General features: G+C 34.9%; 1 protein-coding gene across 2 annotated transcripts in view; it reads right to left on the bottom strand.

Annotated features, from left to right (window-relative positions):
• Positions 1–3,455, bottom strand: part of rxfp2a (relaxin family peptide receptor 2a) — a 41,578-nt gene extending 38,123 nt beyond the window's left edge. The window contains exon 1 of one of the 2 annotated variants that reach the window (XM_042732859.1): positions 3,059–3,455. In XM_042732859.1, coding sequence (XP_042588793.1) covers positions 3,059–3,146 — 88 coding nt within the window. In that variant the 5' untranslated portion in view covers positions 3,147–3,455. The remainder of the gene's footprint in view (positions 1–3,058) is intronic. The other variant, XM_042732858.1, reaches the window with a different exon arrangement.
• Positions 3,456–27,561: the final 24,106 nt, after the last annotated feature.

Raw genomic sequence — 27,561 nt, 5'->3', positions numbered from 1 at the left:
ACCTGTGTAAGAGTCATTTATTTGAAAAGCTTCACGTTCACACACCCACACACACATAACAGACATAGCTTTGACCACTTCACCCAACGGTTATATAGCGTCAAAACTATTCCATTATGTATTTCAGCAAAATTAACTGCGATGAATTATGACCTTTCATTTTGAGGCCATGCCTGCCCTTTCCCCTCATACGTATACGAATATAAACGGAATATACATTGCATATTCGTATATATATATATATATATATATATATATATACGAATATGCAAGTGTTTGTAATTCATTTAAGTTTATTTGCATTTAGCTTGATCGTGTTCTTAAATAATTTGACAGCTCCTGCATGAAAAAGAATGTATCAGTGCTTTATGCACACTTCTGGAGGCTATGCACAAAAGATAATGTTACAAAAAACGCACATACCCAAAATAAAAGAGAAAAAGAAGAGAGCACATACAGTATATAACAATCTGACGCAGATAAAGAAATCAAGTGAAACAAATGGCAATACAGAGCAGAATGACGGCTTTTTAAACCGTGGAAATGTTTTAGATCTGTGTTTACATTTGAGTTTCACACAACTTAAGTTTGTGGCTTTATGGAGGGCTCACATGAGACATAGGGCCACACATGTGACGCTAACATCTGGAAAGAGGATCATGAGAATGACAACAGGCTTTTTAAGGCAATGTTGCCAGGCAACCGTATTGGGTAACAGAAGGAGAAACTGGCTAACCAGTATCAATACAGTTTCCTGCGTCTTTATTCACTGTTTAAGCTATAATACTGAAAATGCCTTCAAATCCAAAGCAAAATACTAATTTCAAAATTTAGGACATATATGTGAAAACTATGGTATAACCACTGATCTATAACAGAGAACATTATACATAGATCAGTGGATATAACTATAATACAATATTAATGACCATGTGCAGTGTCATAACAACACAGACACAGTCAATGAGTCTGGGTTGCTACACATGGTGGCAGGTGCTTATCACAGTGAAACTAATACTCCTGTCTCAAATCATCTTGATACAAATGAGGGCAACACAACACTGTCAATCTGTTTATGGTGTAATAGCGGGCCAAGTCATTACTCATACACTTCAAGACCAAATCAAATACACAAGAGCAATGTATAGACTAGCCTATACCAATAACCAGGAGTTTAATAATGCAGGGGCCTGTGGGAAGAGAACCGTTGAAGCTGACAGAGTCATAACTGAGCTTTCATGTACATAATGAACAACTAATTAAAGACACTCCTGTGCTACATAATTTGCAGTCAGTCTTCTGTCGACAGCGCAGACGTTGACATTGGCTGTTTGAAGTGTAGTGTCAGACAAACACCAGTGAACCATATAATATTTTGCCTTTCAGCAAAGATACTTACAAATCCAAGGCCATGGAACAAAAGCCAGACACTCTTCACAATAAAAGTTCAAATTTTTTTTTCTAAAGTATTTTCTATGTTCTGTAATCTGTAGGCCAAACAACTGACAACAAGGCACGACCATCAGCTTGAATTTCTTTGTAAATCATTCATAAATCCATTTGTATATTTATATACACACTTTATGTGACAATTTACGATGTTTTACGAATAATTCATCCTGAAATTCATTCTGATTCATAAAAAGCTCATTACATTTTCATTCTTGTTAAATAAAACAAGGCATCTGACTCTTATGCTGCTTTGGAATGACATATTCTTCTTCTGAATGAAGCCTCTAATTATATTCCTCTGCACCATGGCACCCTTCATTGTTTGCCAGTCCTACCAGCCTGTAGCGTATTTAACTCTACTTGTTTGTTTTTATTATGTATTAATAATTAATAAATGCACTTAATTTTCGATTGCAAAATTTCACTGGAGCATTTCACTCCAGCCAATTATTCCCCCTAAAACACAATATTATATTGAATAACAGTCACATTTCTGAAATGACTTTGTATATTTCATGACATAATGGAGGAGGGATAAAAATGCAATAATATATGTCCAGGGGCTTTCATTAAGTAAAAGATATGTGCATTAAGACAGCACAGTCAATTTCAAAAGAACATGAGGATATAATAACAGCAGAAATGGGATTCAACAAACATACCATCCTAACAGATGAAACTCTTGGGTTCTTAAACTATAAAATTAAAAGATTTATTGAACTAGACGAAACTGAAATGGAATAAATTCTAGGCTAAATAAATACGCCTAAATAAAGTAAGTTACTAAGACTGAAAACAGCTAAATGTAATTTACACGAAACTGAAACCACACCAGAGCACTGGCTGGCTCTTTTGCTTTTTATTAATTCTTGTCACGTCCACTTAAAATACATGCTCACAGATGTCCACTGGTCATTTTTCTTTACTTCTTGGGTTGATAAGAATGAAACTTTCATAGCCTGTGGTGTGTCTGGTTGACATCCTGTGCTTGGAGCCGCAGTGCGCACTTGCTGTGAGACGAAATTCAATGTCTTTGTGGGGAATGAAGCACCTGAGTGAGTGAGTGACCAACTGCGACAAGTTATAACCTGCAGCCAAACCAAAAGTGTGTAGATACGCATCGATAAAGCCACCATCCCCAACTGTGCCACATTTAGTTTTATCTGATAGAAATTCTTCAAGTCAAAGTAGTTAAACAAGTAAAATATTGTCATGCCAAAGAACAGAATGTACTGCGAGAAGGGTCAAAAGTTCCTCAGAGGTCTGACACGAGTGTTTTCTTCTCAGGCTAGTAAAACATGGTAAAACTGTTTTGTCGTGAACATTGGCGGTGTAATTACATCGATGATTATTTAGACTATAACAGCTAGATCTTATGCAGCGTGCGATTTCATTCTTTGTGAAATTGATTGCTTTACAAATTCAACTCATAACCACTTCGAGAAAATCATCAGAACAGGCTACATTAACATAATGACTAGTAGCATTTTATGAGACTAGCAGATCCGAGGGTTTATTGAGTAAAAGTTTGTAGGAAAATCACCGCTTGAATTTTACACTTAACATCTAAACGCAACCGGTAATGAAGTTCCAATAAAGATCTTACCTTCGGTCTCCATCCTGGAGTTTTGAATCAAAAGAAAAATCACGGTTAATTCCAGGAGAGTACTTGAAGGATATCTGACGGATTTCATTCTGAAGCTTCACAGCGATCCTACGGGAAAGTCTATTCCCAAATCACGCTGTTTCCACAGGAAGACGCGCGTTTGTCGCTTTCATGAGGATGAACGGTAGAGCATCGCTCGGTTGGTCCAGTTTGTGTCACCTGCTGCATTAACGGTGCTCCCGCGGACTGAGAGAGGAACGATGAACTCTGCCGATCGCGCTTCTGCTGAAGCTGAGCTCGTCGTTCATTGACAACTTCGTCACTGACGTGTAGTGAGGGATTATAACGCAGCCTACGTAGTAATGCTAGAGGTCGTTGTTTTCATTTCACTCTTTCGTGAGAACGCAAATTCCTGTGATCAGTAATAAGACATGAGATGAGACATAGTGCAGCCTAATATTAATTAGCCTAGGCTACGTACATCATAAACACGTCTTTTTGTATGGGTGTCATGTCATAACATATTTAAATTCGATTGAGTTTATATTTTAACGTGATCACAGTTTACTGGTAAGTTACTAGTTATTTAGTTATTTTGGTTAATTGGTAGTAAATGCCTATCTAACTAATTTAGTCTAGCGCGAGTTAGCTCGCTCAAAAAACACCCGTTATTATTATTCTACACTGTCAAATGAAACTCTTTCTTACGTCGTACGTACACCTGCACCTATCATAGACTGTATAAAAACAGGCACCTACACCCTTGGTTGTTTATAATGGCATTTCAGCGATGGCTCATCTGAATGCTTCTGACTGGCCATTGCATTCTTAAACGTAAAAGAATTGTGTGTGAATGATGTAAAACGCATAAAAATAAGTATGGGCTAGTTACTCAAAGCATGTAATATATTACTCACTACTTACTCCTTTCAAAAGTAATACTGTTACTTTATATATTACTTTCTAGCAACAGTAATTAGTTACACTACTAGTTGCAGTTATTTTCTTCACTTTCCACAGAAGTTGTAACTGTGTATCTGCCACATAAAATTCTTCTAAAATTTTACTAACACATTTCTGCCTCATCATTTGACCAAAATCCACATTGGATCGCAGTCAGAAGTTATTACAAACACTCAGTGATTGATAAGTGACATTCAATAGAAGTGTTGTATAAATCTAATTAATTGTCATTTGTAGTTTGAAGGAAATTGTAATTTCTCCGTTACCCATATACAATTATATTTCATTATGTATTATCAAATCACATAAGTTTGTAAGAAAATGTTTATTTTCCAAAAAGATTTTTAATTATAGTGATAATGTATCACATGCTGACAGAGGGATGTGGGTGGGATGTAATGCCAAAGTAAAGTAAAGCCACAACTTACACAACAGTGTTCAGATCATATTTTTTTCCTGACAAAATTAATATAATGCAATATTTCTATCTGCTGAATGTAAGCTTTTCCATATTCCAAGCTTGCCTGTTGCACTGGGGACATCACATGCATGTGCGAGTCATGAAAATGATGAAAATAAATCTAGGAATTATTTGATTGTTGGATTTTAAATCAGTAGGGTTGAGGCATCAAAAGTAAGTAACTAAGCTGTTTTATGGATAGTAACTGTAATATTATTACTGAAATACTAACTGAAAAAAGTTATATTACTATATACCACAAAAACTAATAAATTTACAGTAACTTAGTTACTAGTAACTAATTACTGCCCAACTCTGGAAATGAGCAAATCTGAATGTAGGCTAATGCCACATTCAACACAGTTAATTTCATCAATCTATTTGTGACAGCTGTAATAGATTTAGTTTAATTGTGCAATTAAAATTGCATTTTTGTCCAATTTGGTGGCATTTTTGCCTCAAGCCCCCATGGCCATATGCTCCGGTGAGATGGCGGTCCAAGATTTTGCCAGTTAACCTAGAACTGACTTAAAACAATAATTAAATCACATATGATTGGCTTCACTGGTTCATTTGACAGAAATAGGTTGTAGCACATGCTGGGGCAAGTTGTAACAATTAGACAAAAAAAGCAAACACAGCAGCAACAACATGCAATATGCTTCAAACAGGCCTACAGGTTTAATCAAACAATCTAAAAGAGCAATACTAGACAATGTGTCGTTTTCTGTGACTGACCACAGCTCAAATTTACTTTCTGTTTGACTCAGGAGTGTGTGTGTGTAAATGAGTCTACTAGAACAAACTTCCTTAACGGAATTTATGTTTAATGAACACTCAGCTCCAGTGTACCTGTGTAAAGAACATGTAGGTCTAACAAAAAACACTGTGTTTGTGTGTCAGTGTGTGAATATTCTCAGTCAGAGTCACAATGGTTAAATTAATGTTGTAAATCCTGAGTGTAGACTTGGTGGGTCCAGAAACTGCATATAGTGCACATTTTACCCACAGTTCCTTTGGCGTTTAACTGCCAAATGTCCCCATATAGACAAAGGCTGTCTGTCTGTGGCTTTTCTTGCAACTGTTATATAATCAGGACTTTTTATGAAACACTGGCAAGGTACACCTCTATCTGTCTTTCTTTTCCACTGTCTAGGCATTACAGGTATCTAAAAATAAACTGTTTTCAGATGTATGTATGGGGATGGTTCGGTTGTAACACTTTTTAAAAACATGTTGCAACTTAACCCACCCCAGTCAGCCATTGTTTAGCTAGCCATATTAGCTTAATGGTTTGAAATTAGCAACTTCAAAATACATCACATGTTGCTTGAGAATCTGCAGTCTTATGTAAGTTATATGATTTTATTTGCAAACATTTAAAACAAAATCTAGTTTTCTACAGCACAATATTTGTGACATCATAATACATAAAACTTGTAATGTTATTATTGTATTAGTAAGTTTTGGTAACCACTGCTGCCGTTTTTTTTTTAATAAATAAAAATATTTTTTACAACACATAAACAGCACCATTAATAATAATGATACATTTACTGGAAAACGAGACAAAATTACTAATTAAGAAAATTATCTTTTGCAACGAGTTTCTGCAAAGCTATGTTCTTTTTCTTTCTTGCATTATGATAATGCAGTAATTCTTCTTACCCCTTTAGAGATCGAGCCACTCCTTATCAGCAAATATCTTTATATAGCTCAGTGATAAATTTTATTGTCATCGGTATGTGAGGAATAATGCATACTACATGAAAGAGAAACAGCAGGGTGGCTGCTGAGCTTCAGGCAGTGAGGACCAATTTCACTTTGACTACTGGTACAGTATATGCCAAATAGCTCTTGCAGAAATATTTTTGGTAACACTTTATTTTAAGGACCAATTCCTCTATTTGCTAGTTGTTTACTAGCATGAATATTACTAGAATATTGGCTGTTTATTACTTCTTACAAAGCACTTGTTATCTTATTCTGCATGACCATATTTAAATCCCTTAAACCTATCTTTATAGCATTATTTAAAACATTTTTGGGTTTATTTTTTGTTAGAGGTCTCACGGCGAAAATTTAAATAGAAATTGAGTTGTTTGTACACTCTCAGATGTAAAGGTACAAAAGCTGTCACTGGGGCAGTACCTTTTCAAAAGGTACACTTTTGTTCCTATTAGGTTCTAATATGTACATTTTAAGTACTAATATGTACCATTAAGGTACCAAAATATTTAGGTACAAACATGTACCTTTTGAAAAGGTTCCGCCCCAGTGACAGCTTTTGTACCTTTATTTCTGAGAGTGTAGTCAGGGTTTACTCTTATTTTTACATGTTGGAGAAGGGAAGCTGTGGTTACAGAAGACATCTAGTCAACACTGTTTGATACAGCACGTGCAGGAATGAATTCATGCACACTGGGTTACAGAGCTGGGTTACAGTGGTCAAGCAATTGATCCTCTGCACTATGGTGTGCAAATCAGATAACACACCTTGTGATTGCCTGCCAGACAATGTTCCTTTATCATTGATGAATAGTCTGTGTGCTCTTTGAAATAAAAGAGTAATTGGTCACATGGATTTTAGGTGACTAAATCAAAAACTGGCATAACTGAAACTGAGAGGTGAATGGAAATGCTAACAGATTCTAAAAGCTTTTAGGTGTTATAGCCTCATCAGACTGATACTCACAGGTTTAATTACATCTAATCTTTTGATAGAATTAGTAATTGGGGTCATTAGACTTCACTTTTCATATGACGCATCATATGACATCAACATGACTTTTAACATAACTTCCCATCTATTGCATGATGACGTGTTTTGAACTATTTTGTGTGGTTCCAATATAGCTTAGAAATGCTGCAATGCATATATGTCACAAGATATGACACATGATAAAATAGGACAGTTTCTTTTATTTTGAATGATATACTTTATAGGGTGTGACGAGATCTCGTGGCACGATGTGTCTTGCAAGATCTGACTGGTCTTGCAAGAAGGTGACGATATCCTCACGCAGACCTTTCAGATATATTTGAATTACACTGGCCCTTTCACCAATGGTATGTAATGTAAGGTATATAAGATATTATGTTTACATCAGGAACGTGGCCGCATGGAAAATTACGCAGTGAAGTCTTTATCCAGTCATGGATAAAAGCAAAATTCACAGTTTAACACAGAATGTCACGGAATTTCTCAAATTCACTTAATGAGCATTTACCCGTATGAATCGAGTAAAACTAGCATCATATCACATACACAGAACTGCAAGGGTATTCACGGCAACCCGTCAAAACAAAAGCCCGGTTTGAAATAATGACAATAGAATGTACACACCCTACTACTATTACTACTACTAAAATTAAACAAACATTATTTTAAAGGAATAATCACACAACATTTCTTCCATGTTTTATTTTAAATAGTAAATCCCCTTTGTTTGCCAGAAAATAAAGTTTGCTTAATTTTCAATGATAAATGATGAAATTAATGTTTTATGCCTTCATTTGATAACTAGAAAAATGTAAATACACAACACAGAATTTCTGAGGGGAAAAAATTCATAAGGCTACTTTAAGAAAAAATTAAATGAATAAATTGTTTTATGCATTTAAATAGTTAGACTTGTTAAAACACATAATTTGGTAACAATAAAAAATATAAATTAATTAATAAATGGTGAGAAAAAATAAAACATTTCATAGGGCCCTAAACATGTAATTTTTGTTCAACTGATGTGAAAATGTATATACTATTAAAAAGGAGTTGAGAAAAATTAAATGGAAATTTTTTTTTTTATTATTAAAGTGGAAATCAGTTTACTAAATATTAAACTTTACTGACTGCTACTTTAAAGGGATATTTTTTGTGTTGTTTATTATTTATTTTTATGTATACTTTATAATTTTGTGCAATTACTTGCCTGTCAGTTGAGTTTGTGGCAAAACCTTTTACAGTGTTTACATGTTGTTAATACCTGCATAAAATTTATTAAAATAGATATTTAATTTCATAAAGTGCAATTTGATTTCTAAATGAACCTACATTTTTTTGCATTTTGTGTTTTTCAGTTGAATAAAAGACAAATTTTCCCTATATATTTCATCATTGAGGATTTCTTTTAAAAAAAAGTCTAACAATCTTGTCTCGTCTCATTCTCGTGAACCCAGTCTTGTGGGATAAGTGTCTCGTCACACCCCTAATACTTTATTTTTTGTCCTCAGTTCAGAACCTTTAAAGTAAAGGTATTTATTATAGGATAAAGAAACAAAACAACACAATACCCAACCCATCATAACAAATTTTTGACGTAAAGCTTGAAACACATTTTATAACAGACAGCGTGTGCTATATTTTGGTTAAAATTAATCAAATAACATTGTGCTGTAGAAAACAAATGTTGATATTTACAGATCATAGTTTATTTAGTTATTATTTATTCTATTTAAAGAATTCATGTGAATAAAACAATATTATATTAATATTAATAATGATTTCAAACAAATATTCAAAATATATACATGATATAGATTTTTAAGTTACTGCTTCCCAAGTTAAATAAATTGTAACTTCTGCAGCTTAACCAATTATGCAAATTTGCTTATGTCTCAAACTCATATATGTCCACAAAAATATCTTGATTAAGTGGAGAAGATGATTACATTTTTGCCATTCGAAATCATGAAACATACTTTTTATTCTGGTAAATGTTTTTCATGATCTAGCAGCTGGAAAGGTAATCTCACCATGGGTTCATTAAAAATGGAGAGAAAGGATGAATGAGGTGGAGTGAGAGATTACTCTGTGGATGAAAATGACTCTTGTTGTGCAAACAAGAGGACAGTCTTTCCATCTTTTCATTGGCATTGTTCATTGAGCCGGATTCATGCTCTGCTTTAACAAATAACTGTGACAGCATCGTTCTCAATGCCTATTGCTGATCTGGCAGAATTGTTGATGGCAATAACCTGTGGAGAATCACTAAACTCCGCAAAGTACAAGAAAGACCTCAAGAAAGACCTCAAGAAAGACCTTTTTTTCCTTTGCAGGTCAACCATTTGGTTTACTGTGTGCTCTTTAAGCATCACACATAGACCCAAGAAAATCTATTTTTTAATTTTAACCTCACCCTCACACTGAAAATTCAACAAATTCATCATAAAAAATCAATCAACTGTTATCCACATATTATCCACAGAATGGCGGTTAGACCCCACTGACTTTCACTGTGGGGACCAAAAAAGATTTATCAAAATATGTAAGTCAAACTAGTTAAATGTATAGCCTGATTGCACTGTAAGTCGCTTTGGATAAAAGCATCTGCCAAATGCATAAATGTAATTTGGAATTAAATGAGACTTAGTAAATGATTGCAGAGAGTCCCATAACAACAACAAAAAAAGCTGTTTTGTAATGCAATATTTTATCTTACCTTAACTCTGTCTGTGCAAGGTATCATTAAAAGTAAAAAAAAACAAGTTTTTGACTCGCTGCTTTGTCTTTCAAGGTTTCAAAAAGTTTTTTCACAGGATAAAAAGATTTGTAGTTCAGAAGCTCATAAAGCATCAAGATGACAACACTAGCACAACCTGTTTTTAAAATGTGCACCGCAGGAAACTGCGAATGAATGCAGTATTCATCAAGTTAATCAAAACATTTAGAGGCTGACAATATCCTTTAATATTTCAACTGAGACAACGAGACAGTGTGTCCTCTATAGCAAAGTCAAGAATTCAAACTCATACAGTGAGTTGCAAAGTAGTCTTCTTATTTGGCACAGGATTAGGCAAAAACAATGCTTGTATTTGTCTTTCCTTCTTTTACTTAATACAGACCACACTCCCCTGAGCCTTTAATAAAACTAAAGCGCCTTTGGTTACCTAAACCTTTTTATAGCACCTTAATTAGCAGCATTTATTATGTCCTAACGAATTGCATTAGCCTATGCATTAGGGCCTGCTTCACAGAACATGTGTGCTTAAGCATAATCAATCAGGTCCATCCTGCTCTTTAACTTGTGCTGTGTTTGAGCAAAGAAGGCAAAAGTAAATCACCAATGGTCAAATAAATAGCTATTACATCCTTCATCCCAGCCAACTTGTTATTTCTTGCATTTAACTGATTTTTCTCCTCATTAAAGCTTTGGCTTATTAACAATTGTTCAAAATGGCTAAGAAAACGTGGCAGGAACTTAAGGACAAGGCAAGAACTAAATTGGCATCTCGACCATAAAACCACAAAAGAGCCAGGGTGCTCTTCAGCCTTCTGCAATGACACTGGAGCGAGAAAGCACCTTTTTCTTTTCTTTTTTTTTTAAGAATCATGATCATTACTTTAAGCACCCCACTTACAATGAAGGCCATACCTGAGGAAATTTTTTAGACCTTCATTTAAAGGTGCCATAGAATGGAAAACTGCATTTACCTTGGTATAGCTGAATAATAACAGTTCTGTACATGGAAATGACATACCGTGAGCCTCAAACACCATAGTTTCCACCTTCTTATGTAAATCTCGTGCATGCAAAATACCACTGAAAAATAAGCAAATCAGAACATAACTGTGACGTTACAATCGGGATCACAAATAGTTACGCTCCCAACATTTGCATATACCCGCCCATGTTCTATGCCAGCCGCCAGCTGAACCTGCACAGCTGAATCATCAGAAGTTCTGCAGGTATGTCATTTCCATGTTATTATTCAACTCCCAAGGTAAATACAGTTTTATATGAAGAAAGGATGAAGGAAGTAAGGCACAAGTTCATATAAACCTACATAAGCTCAGAGCACTACAATAATGATAGCATCGCTTCATTGGTCACGGTTTAACTAGAGCATAACCGATTCTTTGAAAAAACTTCTAAAGCAAGAATTCATTTTAAACATATAAGTCCAAAAAAAAAAAAACCAAGGATGACAAAACTTTATGTGCTCCACTTTCATCAAGTTAAATTTTTTGCTTTGCTTGAAAAATTACATTATTATCTATATAGAGAAGCAAAAGAGAAACACAAAAATCTTAAAAAACTTTAAAAACAGGCAAAACCTTGAAGAGCCATTTGAATTAAATCAGCAAGTCTCTCAGCAAAAGTGCAGTTCTGTGAGTTTTTCCTTGTTAAAAATCTTTCATACAACGGAAACTGAATTCAGCACTCTTGCTGTGAGGGACTTCACGCATATAAGCTCAGATCCTGCATGATGCCCAAAACACATCCTAGTTTCTTTAAGCTTCTTTCCCTGGCTCCACTGATCCACCGCATCAGCAGTAAACAAAATAATCCATTTCCAGAACAGAAATTCTATAATACATACATTTAAATCTCTTACTCTTGTAGATTTCAAGACTAGGTGGATGTATGTACACCTCATAAAGCATTGGATACAACAATGTACAAGGATGTTGTAGTTTCAAAAGAAGAGAAAGAGAGGCACCTCAGTCAAGTAAATGGAAATTTGCCAGGGTAAATAATGGTGCTTCTAAAAAGTTACACTGTAGCCAACTGAATCCTATTAAATGCTGCCAAAGTATCGGAGCAAAATCTTCTCTCTTAAAGGGAGGGACAAGAAGTTTTCCTTCTTCAGAGGAACACACTGACTATCCCTAGACAATTTAGCACCATATTTTACACACACACACACACACACACACACACACACACACACACACACACACACACACACACACACACACACACACACACACACAATACACAGATGGCCCACAGACCTCCTCGCCAGAACACTGTTGAGGTTGGTGGTGTTAATGAACGACAGATAGAGCTCAAAAGCTCTATCTGTCTCAAAAGCTCAAAAGTTGCACTGTAAAAAAAAACAAACAAACAAAAACAAATGCACTATTCAGAACACAGGTATAAACACATAAAATAACTCAAATACAGAAAATTCTTACATTTAATACACATTGTGCCACATATTACAGGGTTTTTTTAGAGTGTAGAAACACGTATAACATTTGACACTTATTTTCTTCAGCATTAAGCCATTAAAAGGTTTAGCAAACTTTAGCACAAGATATATATATTTTTTTTTTTAAATTAAGGAAATTGAGGTGATAGTTCTATATTTATTTTATTGTTCATTCAAAATAATTACATATAATTTAAAAAAAAATCATTTGATGAATACAAATTACAAAGTTTCAAATAAAATGTAATAATAAAATCAAATTAATAAACAAAAACAATACAAAAAAATATAGAAATACACATTTTCAATGAATCTATTATTATTAGAGAATCTAGTCTCCAGTCATACACATGAGGAGCACAACTTGTGCCGTGCAAGTGAGTTGATGCACAGGATAAGCTCCAAATAAGTCATTTTGCTTCAGATGCTGCATTTGGGGCACTGCCTGAGACAGAAGACTTATCACAGAGGATTTTGGAAGGGAGCTGAAATCTCCACTCCAGAGCTTTTTAGCCGTCCAAGAGGGATATACATCATGTTCTAAGTATAATAAATTTTATCCCATTTCTAAAAAAAATGAGAAATAATAAATGCACCTATAGGGTCTTCAAGCATTTAACGAGATGTTATCTATTTCTTGTTGTTCTTATGATCTCTGACTCTGAGCTAAGATCTGGGAAGAAACTCTATGCTGTCCTCCAACAGCTTGGTCTGTGATGTATTTCTACACAAAGAATCTCTTTCTATACAAGGTAGAAAATCAACTAATAAATAATACATAAATGAAAGCACAAGTGAATAAAAAGTCTCCTCTTAAAAGAGTCTTTCCTTATATTTAGACTGTAAGCGTCCTTTAGTTTATTACTGGAAAATCTACATCATCAGATAGAGAAGCATGACCTAAAAAAACAGGTGTTAAACTGCTATTTTCTGACGTCTATCCAAGTGTTCAGAATAAGGAAGTAATTAAGGTGAACATGTTGAAAGCACAGAATTAGAAACACTGATTCATTATACCTGGAATAAATGAGTCCTGTTTACAGGGTTTCTGCAGGTTTTATGAGGGTAAATGGAAGACTTTTTAAAAGACCTTTTAAAAGTCTTAACCGATTACAGAAAATTTAAGGAATAAATTGAACAACACGTCAGTATGCTCTCAAAATGTAAATCTCTATGGAGCACACGTTTAGTTAATGACACTTAAAAGCTTAAACATACAGCTTCCAACCAACCAAAAAAAGGTTCTCAAATATCTATGTTCCCAACCGCTATATGGAAATAACCTTAACCATAAATAATACTTGTTAAAATGTAATGTTCTTCCTATGTGAGTTTGTTTTATTTTCCAGTGCAAACGTGTAAAGATTCTTCAATCAAGATATATTTACTTGAAAAGCAAAACTAAGAAACCCCCCAAACTCAGAAAGCAAGACATCATATCTTTATTTTGCATCTTAAGTAACTGTATCTTGATTGAAGCATATTTAGATATTTGTATTGGAAAACAAGGCAATAATACTGAGAAAGACGTTTATTTTATTTATTTATTTTGCAGTGCATACAATGTTTAATGCTGTAACAATGAATTTAGGAGTTTTTGCTCCAATTTAAGACCTATTAAGCCTTTAATTTGTTAATTTGACTGTAATATTTTGATGCTTAAATACTTTCACCTATCCTATCTTAACATGTAGAGTCAGCTATCTTGTAACAAACAAATGAAGATAAGAAGAGAGCTCTCTGAAATAAGTATAATAAATTATGTTTTTTCATTATGTTAGTGCTGTTAAACGATTAATCGTGATAAATCATAATATATGTATGTGTAATGTGTATATTTATTATGAATATATAAATACACACACATACAGTATATATATACATACATATATTCATATTTATATTATATATAAATATATTTAACATATTAACAACATATTTTTCTTAAATATATACTTGCATGTGTGTGTATTTATATATGTATAATAAATATACACTACACAAAAAAAAAAAAACATTTATTTTGGTCTGTTGGATATATCAGCAAACTGATGAATTACTCTTAGGTGGTGCTGGCACAGAAATGACACACTTCAGCTTTAACTGACAAAACATTTGTTTATCATTACACAAGTTTCATATTTAAAGTCAAAGGGAAACAGTACTGAAAGCATTTAAACCACAAAAACTAAAATTCTGCATCTTGGGATTTTGTTTGTATGGGATTTGCTTGTTTGTTTTGATCTGCATCATTAAATGTGACCACTCTGCAAACCATGTATGAAATATTGTGTCCCTGGGCATCCTGTTTCCTGCACTACAGCATGCCTATAAACGTTTTGGTCTCAGTCCTATTCAATAAGAGGTCACTTTGACTTTCTATATTTCAATAGTATTAATAAGTATGAGAAAATGTACAGTAAGGTTAAATGTGAAACAGCCTCTTCTGTGCAAATATTGATAACTATACATTTCTGTATTTTACAGTAGTCTAACTCGGTGCTTCTCAATTCCAGTCCTCACGACAACCCTAGACTATTCACATGTGTTAATGTTTAGTTAATTATCTCATTAGTCCCTCTCTTGCTTTGGTATAAGTATTCCCCATTTCTGTTTTGTCCCTGCTGATTATTGTTGTTTCTTTTGTCTCTGTTGCAAGTTGGAATACCTGTCTTCCTGTGGATTTATATTAAAAGCCTTCTGAACTGTATTCTTTGTCGTTCACATTATATCACTCTTATGCAAGTGTGACAAAGTGTATTATTCATGGGAATTATTATTCCAGGGAATTATTCATGGTTTATATCATAAATTAAATCTGGAGAGCAGACCACAAATGCTTGTCTTTTTTCATTTACTTACAGCAGAATACAAAAATACATGAAAATAATCAGGAGGAAAATAATGCAGTGGGCTTAAGCGCTATTCCATAGATATTTTTATATCACGTCACATTAATTTACCAAATTTAACGTTACTCTCCTGACTTCTGAAAATAGAAAGTGATTGAAAATTTACAACCCGTAAATTATTGTCTTATTTTGAATCCGCCGTTTTTGTCAAAAATTCTTGAAAAAGAATGTTGCTCCCCAGCTCCGTGGTCATCTTTCTAGTAATAGTTTATATGAGCAGTTCCAAACAGGGTTTCGTTCCTATCACAGTGTCGAGACTGCACTTGTAAAGATATCCAATGATTTATTACCAGCTGCTGATTCTGGAATTTTATCAATACTTATACTTCTTAATCTTAGTGCAGCATTTGAGACTGTTTCACACTCCATACTCTTATGCAGATTGGAATCTATTGGAATTACTGGTACAGCTTTATGTTGGTTTCGTTCCTATCTCACAGATCGCATTCAATTTGTACTTCTCAAACAGTTTAAATCAAAACCTTCTTATGTAGTCACTGGTGTTCTACAAGGTTCTGTCTTGGGAAATCTTCTATTTCTTATCTACCTTTTACCAAGTGGCACCATTTTTAGGAATTATGGTTTTCATTTCCATTGTTATGCTGATGACAACCAACTTTATTTGTCTTCTAAACCCTCCTCAAAGAATTTCCTCCTTCTGATCTTGTCGAGTGCCTTGATGAATTATAAACTTGGTTTTCAAGTTATTTTTCTCAAATTAAATATTAGTAAAACAGAAATTGGTACAAAAACCACAACAGATAAGTCAAATTTTTCCTCAAACATTTCCTCCCTGTTCCTCTGTCTAATCAGGTTAAAAGTTTGGGTGTCATCTTCAATAAAACATTATCTTTTCAAGCTCTTATTAACAGTGTTACTCGTTCTGCATTCTTTGACATTAGGAATATCAATAATCTGCATCCTGTCCTTTCACTGAAGAGTACTGCTACTCTTGTGCATGCTCTTGTAACATCACTGTGACGAGTGGGCCGGGGCCGAGAGCCGTGGGAGTGGAGCGAGACCAGTGGAGTGAAAGATAATGAGGGACACCTGCGCCACACACCGGTCACAATCACTAATCAACTATTGTAATGCTTTGTTTTATGGGCTTCCTTCGAAATCACTTTACAAGCTACAGTTGGTACAAAATGCCGCTGCTCGAGTTATTACCAAAACTTCCATCTCTGAACACATCTCTCCTGTTTTACAAAATTTGCATTGGCTCCCAGTTAAATTCTGTGTAAATTTTACTATTTTACTTTTAACTTACAAAACAACAATTTGGCTCCTTCATATCTCTTAGGTCTTCGTCATATACACAGTCCTTCACACATTTTAAGATCGACTTCTGCGCTAACTCTTGTTCTCCCATGCACTCGGACAACTTCAATGGGGTCACAAGCTTTTGGTTATGTGGCCCCCCTTTTATGGAACTCAATTCCTGTAGAAGTTCGCAATAGTTCAAGTTTTTCGGTCTTTTAATCTCATCTTAAAATGTATTTGTTTAGGCAGGCTTTTATGTGTTTTTATGTCTGTTTGTTGTATTGGCTTTATTGTTTAATGTTATTGTTTCACCCTGTTTTATGGGCTTTGTAAGGTGTCCTTGAGTGCCATGAAATGAAAATGTAAAATGTGATGTATAATAAAATAAAAATGCATAATAATAATAATAATAACCCAATCAGTCAAAATGACGCATAAGGATTATTTGTAGCGCAATTTTATGATTTGAAATGATTTGTTGCAGTCTTTTTGAGTGGAACTTCCAAAACCATGCCTCCCATATTTTAAAATGCAGTAGGCTCATTGGGGAAAAGGTGCATATGTTCCAGTCAATTAGATTAGATTAGATTAGATTCAACTTTATTGTCATTATGCAGAGTACAAGTACAGAGCTAATGAAATGCAATAGTATAATAGTAAAATAGTAAATGGGCATTAAAGTGTGCAAGATGTGAATTTTTATATTGCATTTATTTACAGAGGTTTATTTTGTCACACTTCACACATCATTAGTAAGTTTCGTCTGTGTGAAGATGCTGAAAAAATTGTGTGGGAAATTTCAGACTGATATGAATTTTTAGAATAACATGAACCAAAGAAGAGCCAAAAGAACCAAAGATTGGACTCTGTCGTGCCAGAAGCTCTTTTACATAATCTTGTGGACGAGTCTTGGTCAGAAAGGAGACCACGTGATTACACCAGCGATTTCACACAGCTCATAAGACCTAATTGTGACCATATTATTTCCCAAATATTATTCTGAACAGTTTATAAACATGATGTACATTTAAACTTTACATCCTTTCCTGCCATTATTAAAATGAATTTCAACAACTTCTATGCCTTTTAAAGCTTGTATTTCACCCAGTAACTAACAATGTCATAATTTATTTACTCTCATATTGTTTGAAACCCATATTACTTTTTCTTCTGTGGAAAAAAAGGAGTAGCTAGCAAAAAAAAAAAAATGTCTGAGCTGCTTTTAGTGAATGGTAGTCACATTACTGATAAAAGTTATGGGGTCAGTAAATTTACTGTATTTGAAGGAAATTAATACTTTTAATCAGCAAGGATGCATTCAATTGTTCAAAAGTGACAGTGAAGACCTTTATGTTACAGAAGAAAAAAAAATACCATTTCAAATAAATGCTGTTCTTTTGAACATTCATCAAAGGATCCTGAAAAAATGTATCTCAGAAAACACAACTATTTTCAGGTTTGATCATAAAAAATGTCTTCTGAGCACCAAATAAGCATTTTTCTGAAGGATCATGTGACACTGAGGACTTGAGTAAAGGCATCTGAAAATTCAGCTTTTACATTTTAAAGTATTTTAAAGCAAAACAGTTATTTAGAATTAATTTAATATATCTCAATATTACAGTTTTACTGTATTTTTTGTTCAAATAAATGCAGCCTTGGCAAACAAAAGAGATTCTTTCAAAAACATCTTATCAACCCCAAATTTTTGAAAGGTAATGTATGTCTGCCAAGATTTTCTATGAATAACTAAATTTATCATATAAGCATCCATCATAAGGCATCAAAAGACTTGGAAGAAACTGTACAGATCACATTTAGAATGATTTTATGGTGCTTTTTTGTCCTTTTTGAGCTTGATGGCCACTGGTCCCAATTTACTTTTACTGTATAGAAGAAAGCAGTGTGAATATTTTTCAAAACATCTCCTTCCCTAGAAAAACAGGTTTAGGGTTTGGAACAGCATGAGGACGAGCAACTGATTACATCATATTGGGGAAAACTACTCCTTTAATTTACAATCAAATCCATGTAATTTAGGATTAAATAGTAAATTCATTTTATAAATGAGGTTCTGGGTATAGGCAATGCAAACCAAAGATAAATGAACCTCTCTTCCTGTCTGTCTGTACCCTCAGTTCTGCTGTAAAATAAATACAGGATTGATCTTCACATTTGTACCCACGTTTCAGCTTATTTTTTGCTCTGCTTGGGTGCTAAACGCATCATTTACTTGTGTTTTTGCTGCTGTACAACAGCACAGAAGAAGACAACATGTGAGCTGACAGTGTGTGGGTGTGTACGCTACCTGATGGAAAAGTGGGCTGTGTGTGACCGGGAGTCCCAGTGTGGTCAGACACATTCCTATCACCATGTCATCTGGGGACCAAACTGCGGCAGCTGCAGCCACCTGCCAAAATATTCTGCACCGCTACTCTACTGAACACCATCCTGTAAGAATATACAAAGAATGAAATAGTTGGGACATTGTTTGGTTCACGCATACAATATGACAAGGTCTTAAGTGTCACCTGTGTGACAGTCACACACCTTTGTGTTTTTACAAAAAGTACCTACATTTTAATGGGAAGTCACTGTCTGCAAATAAGAATGCTACAAGTAAACAGAAAACTATTGAGAACAGTTAGTATGCAGCATACTGTTAGGTCACAAGGATTGCAAAGCTAAACATATGAGAACAAAACCATTACCACTCTTAAACCAACATCTTCTCAATAACATTTTCTTAAGTGGTGTTTGCTTAAGTTGCTGTAAAAATGTTAGGTTAAGTGGTGGCCAAGGTGCCATTATGCAGTTGCAAAGTGGAATTGAATGGTTTTTAGCATGTTGCTGTGTGGATTCTAGAGTGTACTGGGTGAGGTAGAAGGTTGCTAAAGGATTCAGAGTTGTTTTAATTGTAGCTGCATCTCATTTCGAAGGCTGCATCCTCCTGCATACATTATACTCCTGCAATACTACTGATGTCTCTAGGAAATTGTTCTTTTTTTCCTAATATTTAACCACTGACTATAGCCATTCAGCATTACAGTATAACTGAAAGCTATCAATTTTAAAATTTATTAGACTTTAAAAAAAATAACAACTTCTAATTTAAGTGAACTTAAAACAATCTTCAAATAAACCCATTATAATAAATGTCATATTTACCTGTGCCCTTCAGCAAGTAGAAAAAATACAGAAATTAAATAAAGTTATCAACACTAAATTCTAAATTTACATTTAGCCCTCCTTTTTCTTTTGTTCTTTGATGAACAGACATCACAGCAGCTGGGTTAGGTTACTTGGCTGCTATTACTTTAAGAGCTGCAGCTTCAGAACACTGCGAATCTGACACGCATACTCGTTTCATCTGTGCATTAATATGAAATCAATATGAAATCCATACAGGCTACAGCGTGTTGCCGTATTTGTGTGTGCAATTGAAGAGCAAGCACTATGAGCACAGTATAACAGCTGACAGGACAGGAAATTAAATTTTTACTGACATATGGCCTGACATCTCCTCATCTGAGTGGTTCTAACTAGTTTATAGCATGTTTCTAATGTGTTCTAGGTTGTTTCTGGTGCATTACAATGATGTTGCTAAAGTGTTCTGAATGGTTTTAGGGTGTTTAGGGTGTTGCCATGGAAATCTGAAGGAAAGGAAATCTGAGAGTTTTCTAAGTGGCTTCTAGGAAATCTGGAAATCTTTCCAGAACATTTTCATTCACCATTCCTGGCTGGTGGAATGATATTTCCACCCCTATGCAGAATACAGATTCCCTGAAAATGTTCAAGCGACAGCTCAAAGCTCATCTCTTTTGTCACCATCTGACTTCATCTTAAACAACAACAAAAAACCTATGCTTCTCTTTATCTGTGTCTATTTGCCTCTTTAAGATGAATCGCTTGGAAGTCAAATTGGAAGTCACTCTGGAAAAGAGCATCTGTTAAATGAAAAAAATGTAACTGTACAGTCATGGCCAAAAGTTTTGGCAGTGACAAATTTTATGTTTTTTCAAAGTTTGCTGCTTCAGTATTTGTAGATTCTTTTTCCACGTTTCTTTGGTATACTGAAAAACAATGATACACATATTGTAAGTTTTAAAGGCTTTTATTGGCAAAACAATATATATAATGAGTCAGTATTTACAGTGTTGACCCTTGTTCTTCATAACCTCTGCAATTCACTGTGGCATGCTGGATATTTGCTTCTGGGCCAAATTCAGAGTGATGGCGATCCATTCTTGCTTTATAAGTTCTGAGTTGATCACAATTTGTGGGCTTCTGCTTGTCCACTCGCCTTTTGAGGACTGACCACGGGTTCTTTATGGGATTGAGATCCGGGTAGTTGCCTGGCCATGGATCCAAAATTTTCAATGTAATGATCTTCGAGCCACTTCTTTATCACTCTTGCTTTGTGACATGGTGCTCCATCAGGAAAATGCACAGATCATCACCAAATTGCTCATGGATTGTTGGAAGACATTGATCTTGCAGAACATTTTGATACCATTCTTTATTCATGGCAGTGTTTTTAAGCAGAATTATGAGAGAGCCCACTCCCTTGGTTGAAAAGCAACCCCAACACATGGATGGTCTCATGATGCTTCAATGTTGGCACAACACAGGACTCATGGTAGCGTTCGCTTTCTCTTCTCCGAACAATCAATTTTCCAGATGTCCCAACCAGTCGGAAGGGAGCTTCATCAGAGAAAATATCTTTGCACCAGTCTTCTGCTGTATAATCCATGTACTTCCTGCAGAATTTCAGTCTGTCCTTGAAGTCTTTTTTCGAGAGAAGTGGCTTCTTTCCCGCCCTTCTTGACACCAGGCCATTGTCCAAAAGTCTTGGCCTCACTGTGCATGCAGATGCTCTTACACCATCCTTGCATGTGAGGCCATTTTGAGGCAACACGATGATGGCTGCACGTGTTTCTATGGAGGTAACCACTGCCAACAAGAACACAATGATTGGAAGCAATTCTTCCCTCCTTTTATAGCAATCAGTCTGCTCTTACAATTTAATTAGTTTGATAGTGATTTCACCTGACAAGTACTCATTCACACTTTCACATATCTTGTTAATATGATTAGTCAATTTTTGTTAGCTGGTCATTTTGTGTCAGGATCAAAAAAGTGACATTTGTTTTTTTGTGAAAAGTAAATTTTTTGGCCAATGAAGCTTTTAGCAATTATTTAAAATGCATCTGATCATTTTACACAATAATTTAGAAACAATCTGAGTGAACACCACAACATCTTAAGCAGAAAATCTAGTAACTTTATTTATTTATTGTCCTTTTCTACCCATCCACCTTTCTGGCCTGTCCTAGGCCCTGTGTCTCCAGCTCTCCTTGCTATATTGGCAGATATGCACATTTGGATGAAAACACAATATATTAAAATAAAAGCAATACATTTTTAGTTGACAGATTAATTTAAAAAAGACTTGAAAACTTGAACATGTGTACCAATGTTATCCATCAACGCTATTTCCATCACATTTTATTCCATTCAAAGAGATTAGAACTATTTTATATACTTCATTTAAAAAGTCATCCTTTTAAGAAGTGACCTCTATAAAAGTCTCCTTTTTACTCCTCTATGTGACATTGTCCTAAACTTGTCAGCTGCGATGATCTTAAAACATCAAACCAGTGTTCCATGGCAACACCATAAATCATATGAACTCAACTTAACGAAAAATATATCCTGCTGTAAATTTGCAGATGTTTTACCAACACTAATAGTTATGATCTTTGTAGCCACACAAAAAATGTTGTAGTATTAAATGCTGCCTGGAAAGTTTAATAAAATCAAACTCTGAACATAATCATGCAAATCGGTGCAATTAAGCCTGACCAGTTGCAAAATGAAATCTCTCCTGGAATATAAAACAGCATTTATGCCTGTCCTATTATACAGTACAGAGAGACCAAAGAAGGGGACTTGGGACAGAGTTGTCTTTGTGAGTAAAACGTTTCTGAAAAGCTACGATGGAGCTCTGTGTGGCAACAATCAATAAAATCAATTCATTGTCACTTACAGACATCACTTGTGGGCCGAGAGACGGTTATTATTTTCTATCTGTAATCCTCTCAAAGCATGGCTTGGTGGGCTCTTTTGCTGATTTGCAGGCTTTACTTTTTAAATCAAGACTGAAGGATCCAACCCCTCATAAATCTAAACTAATTAAAAGCTAAATATAACATGCAGTCATAGACATTTGTAAGAAGCAAAGATTTCTCTCTCTGTAAATGGCATCTAGTGTATCTTAAAGTCTAATATTAATGCAATGAAAAGGCAGAGGTGAAGTGTGTAATTTCTGCATAATAACTATCAACTCAATGAAAAATATTATCAATAAAAAATATTTTATTTTAAGGTTTGGGTTAGTTAATAATGTAAACTAAACGCCATACCTCATGGTAACATTTACAATTAATATTAGTTTTATTACTATTATTACTCATGTTAGAATATATTGTCACATGCAAAAAATTAACATTGAACAAAATTAATAAATAATAAACTACTGGTCATTATTAGTTACCTAAAAAGCAATGACTTCACCTTTAAAGTTTGGTTAGTTATGATCAAATCACGGTCTTTATCTATTTCTGAAGAACGGGCTGACTACACCCACCTCTATCTCCATGAAATCTTTGACATGTTTTAACAGGGTTTCCCTACGAAGAACATAACAGATATTTAAAGCAGTTTGGTGTCTGCTACCAATCTGGGAGTTACAGTATTTGGGTCAAAACCAAAGTACCTCTTGTTCCAACTTTAAGATGTAGTAGGACTTAGGACCATTAAGTTATTACAGAATGTCTCTGTGTCAGCTTTGAGAGGACACATAGGATAAGGTGGCTTATTTTGAGGAATCTGAACTTATAGACCTTTGATTATCACTCAGAAAGAACAGCATGTGTGAAAAGCCATAAGCAGGAATTTGGTGTTCATGTTTGAAGATTGTCATTTATTAGGGCATTAGAGACTGTGAGATATTAATACGCCTTGACTTTCTCTTGGCAGTCTCTTCTGAACAGAACGATTTGTCACAGTTTCATTAATTCACATGGCTGAGAGCTTGTATAAATCTCTCTGAACAATTGGTGAGGTCCGTTAGCATTTATAGTACTTACACATGCAGACAAGGTGTTGACGGTCGTAGCACAATCTCCTGTTGAGGACAAGCTGTGTAGCTCTGAGCAAAACTCATTCATCACAGTCAAAGCAGGACCTCTCCCTTCCTCCCAAATATAGAGGGCAGTCTGAAACATCAGTAACAAAAGCAAAGCATGACTTCTTCTAGGAATCAATGACTATTAAGGGTTGTACTTAAGAAACAAAGTGCAAATATAACAAAGAACTAAGAAATCAAGGAAAGAGAGTGTGTCTTGTAAACAAATAGTTCACCCAAAAATTAAGAGTCACAATAACATGAATTTAAATAAAAGATTTGCATGGAATAATGATTAAACTGTACTGTAAAATGGAACTGTTATAATATTTTATAGGGGCTTTTTGGAACTTATCAGTCACCATTTACTTCCATTGAATGGAAAAGAGCAGCATGAACATTCTGCTAAACATCTTCTTTTTGTGGTCTATGGAAGAGAAGTCATCATACGGATTTGGAAGGACATGACCAGTAAGTAAATGACAACAGGATTTTCAGAACAAGAAAGATGCCAGTCGGTAAGACCAGAGGGTTTTGAGCAGACTCTTAGAGTACTGCATCAATACAAAATCACAAAAGTAGCACTGAGAGTTCTCTCTGGAACATACAGTCTCATTTTTATCAGTGAGGGAGAGAAGTGATGGCAAGAGAAAAGGAGAGAGAGCGTCTTTCAATGTCACAAAATTCAAAACCCTTTAATAATGGCAGCTCCTCCGTAAAATCAATGAGGATTAATATATACACATATTCCCGTAAGCAGATGGCACGTTATTTCAACAGGAGATGCCAGACACTTTGAATTAAGATGTGACACCAAAGGAGAGTATAGAAAAAGTGCATTATATAAGCTCAGAAGAGCTAAGACGATACATCTGGAAAGAGGTAAAGAGTCTATTATCTGTGTCTGGGTTATTTTGGAAAATAATACATATTTTTAAGATGCTTTGTAGCTGATGCATTAGAGCAATTTCCATTACAAATATTCACATTTATTGTAAAACACCAAGCACTTACGCACTGCAAGATAATGAATATTTGACAAACAAAAAGATATCTGTAGGGCATATGTACAGTAAACTGATATATTTTGTGATCTTTCTCACGTCATGTTGAAGGTCGATCGTGAAATCTGATTTGGAAGGCTCATAATTCACACGTTCTGCAGTTCTGAGATAACAGATCAAATAATATTTGTATTAAAAGTGCAAAGTAGCAGTTTGCGGCAGAGGTACGCAAGAAGCACAGAGATGAAATCTGACCGCTTAGCCAGAAGGCAACTGAGGGCCCAGCCAGCCATGAAGTCAGGATAAGTGAAGCTGTAGGGGTCCTCTGAGAAAGCACAGTGGTGGATAATTGTTGGTTCATCATCATGAAGGGGTCTGCCCAGAAACCACTCCAATGGAGAAAAGACACTCGGGTAAGAAAGAGCAGGCTTTGGATGCATGTGCAAAGTGCTGTTTCAGGCCCCAAGTCTGCAGGAGAAGTTTTTATGTATTGTGTTGACTTATCTACTGTTTCTCCAGGGAATGTTAGTTCATGGAGTAGTTCACTTTATTTTCATTTCACATGGCCTAAATAGCAATATCCAAGATGTTGTGTTATAACATTTTGTTTTCAATTTAGTGGCAATGAGTCAAAAAAGCTTTTCTAACAGGGAGGACAGAACAGCCAATCCTGCTAACATAATTTCTGTGCAAGATACAAGCAGTTGCATGTAAGATCCAAATTTGTAATGCTCTCCCATACATTTTTCTTTTACTGACATTATGTTTGGGTCTCTTAAGGGAGAAAAAAAAAACAGTACAGGTAACATTTCACACAATTAAGAAACAATTATTGAGAGGATAGACCCCTAAAGGCTTCCTCGCAGCTGCTTATGATGGGATGTCTGAAATTAAAGTGACAGAGAATTTCAAGTGCTGGGTGTCCACAGAGTGAAAAGTACTTTTGGTCGAGAAAGTAAACGAGGACAACACTTTTCGGGTGCTTTCTTGGACTTTTGCACACCTAGTCTCAGTGACATGATTTATTATCAGTCAGTCACCTCAACCAGTGACATGCTCTCTTAGTTTTCCTGATTCAAATACAAAGATTGTCGCTGTAAGAGAGCCACAGTAATCAAGGCGTGAAGTCTTGATATTGCACTTTTGCTGTAACAACAGCTGAAAGACTGAAAAGTCTGCAGCTCACCTTTCTAGTCTTGAATTTGCTCAGCACCTGCAGAAGGTTGTGTAAGTTCATGTTGGTCTCTTCTTCCAAAAACACAAACCAGGAAGATCCAAACCAGGCTGAAGACAATAAAAACAGCTGCATAAAATGTGTTTAAGACAACTTCATGAATCAACACTCGTAATTCTGACATGTCGAGAGGTGGAGTACATTCTGTGTTGTGTATGTTTTTGAGTTTTACCGTGGCAGTGCTGGAAGAATGCTCCAGTTCCCATCATATTCTGACAGCTTGTGAAGGAGCACAACATCTGGTGAACTCTGCAATACAGCACATGATCTGGTAACATCTCAAATGAACAACACCCATTTAAAGGGTTCTTGCTCAGTCTTATTCATAACTCAATGCATTCTATTACAGGTGACATAGACTAAGGCAGAAAGCAGTTCTTCATGCAGGTGACAGAATTGAAAGCTGCCAGGTAATTTACGAATAAACATGTAACAATTGATATGCACTGATATGCATGAATTCACACTTAATCCAATTTTAAAGGAACACATGATCCAAAAATGGACATTCTGTTGAAATGGAAAAACAAAAGGGTTTAGAATTACATAGGGATGAATAAATAGTAACAGATTTTTAATTTTTGGTAGAACTCCTTTAAATCCTCATATCAGCCAGATTGATAAAGTTGTATACAGTAGCTGCAATTTCAAAATATTTATATATTAAATTTAAACATTTAATATTGAAAATATTACATTTATATAATTTAAAATGATATTAAGACTTATATAAAATATTTTTTAAATAAACATTAATAACTCCAGATGACATAAAAAGGAATTACTAACAATTCAGAAGTTTATGGATTATGGCTCCACTACACTTGTTTGAACTCCACAAAAAAGGTCAAGGAATGCCCATTTTAAATGAGAAAAGGTAGGAGTAATGGGATGCCAGAGAGTACCTGTATGTACCAAATGTGCTTAGAAGACTGAAACAATATTTAAATGATGAATGTGATAGCAGAGAGTTTGAGGTTATTCAGAATGTACTGGAAAACTAAACAGATGGAAGATCAAAAATTCAACATTTGGGAGTTGAGATGAGTAAAGATGATGTGTGTAATTTATGCGTTCCATAAGAATTGCAAAAATAATAGCGTTCTAAGACTTGAAGAACCTCAGACACTTTGATCTTCTGGGATACGAACAATAAAACAGTGTATTAACATACAGACAACTGTTTCCACATCTCACTGAATGAAGATGCGGAAAAACTCCTTTCTCACCTATATATTGTTCCTTTTCGTCCACTTCTTTCCCCCTACTCATCCTTTCCTTCACTCAGCTCACTCAGAATGGTCAACAGCAAAATATAATATTCGACATGAATGCTAGTGATAGTTACAGTCATTTACAGTCAGTATCAATTGAATTGTATCTGGTACTGGAGCAATTGTCTCAATACAAGTAGTAGACTAAAATGTAATACAGATCCTAAGAGTTTAGATATGTTGCTTAGAGGGTGTGCCATTTTCCAGTGTCTTTCATGCAAATTTACCATCTGTCCCCACATGGTGTAAACTCTCCACATCTAAGC

The sequence above is a fragment of the Cyprinus carpio genome, chromosome B10, assembly GCF_018340385.1.
Source record: "Cyprinus carpio isolate SPL01 chromosome B10, ASM1834038v1, whole genome shotgun sequence".
Taxonomy (NCBI): Eukaryota; Metazoa; Chordata; class Actinopteri; order Cypriniformes; family Cyprinidae; genus Cyprinus; species Cyprinus carpio.
Note: the sequence above shows the minus strand (reverse complement) of the source record. Positions and strands in the feature narration are given on the sequence as shown.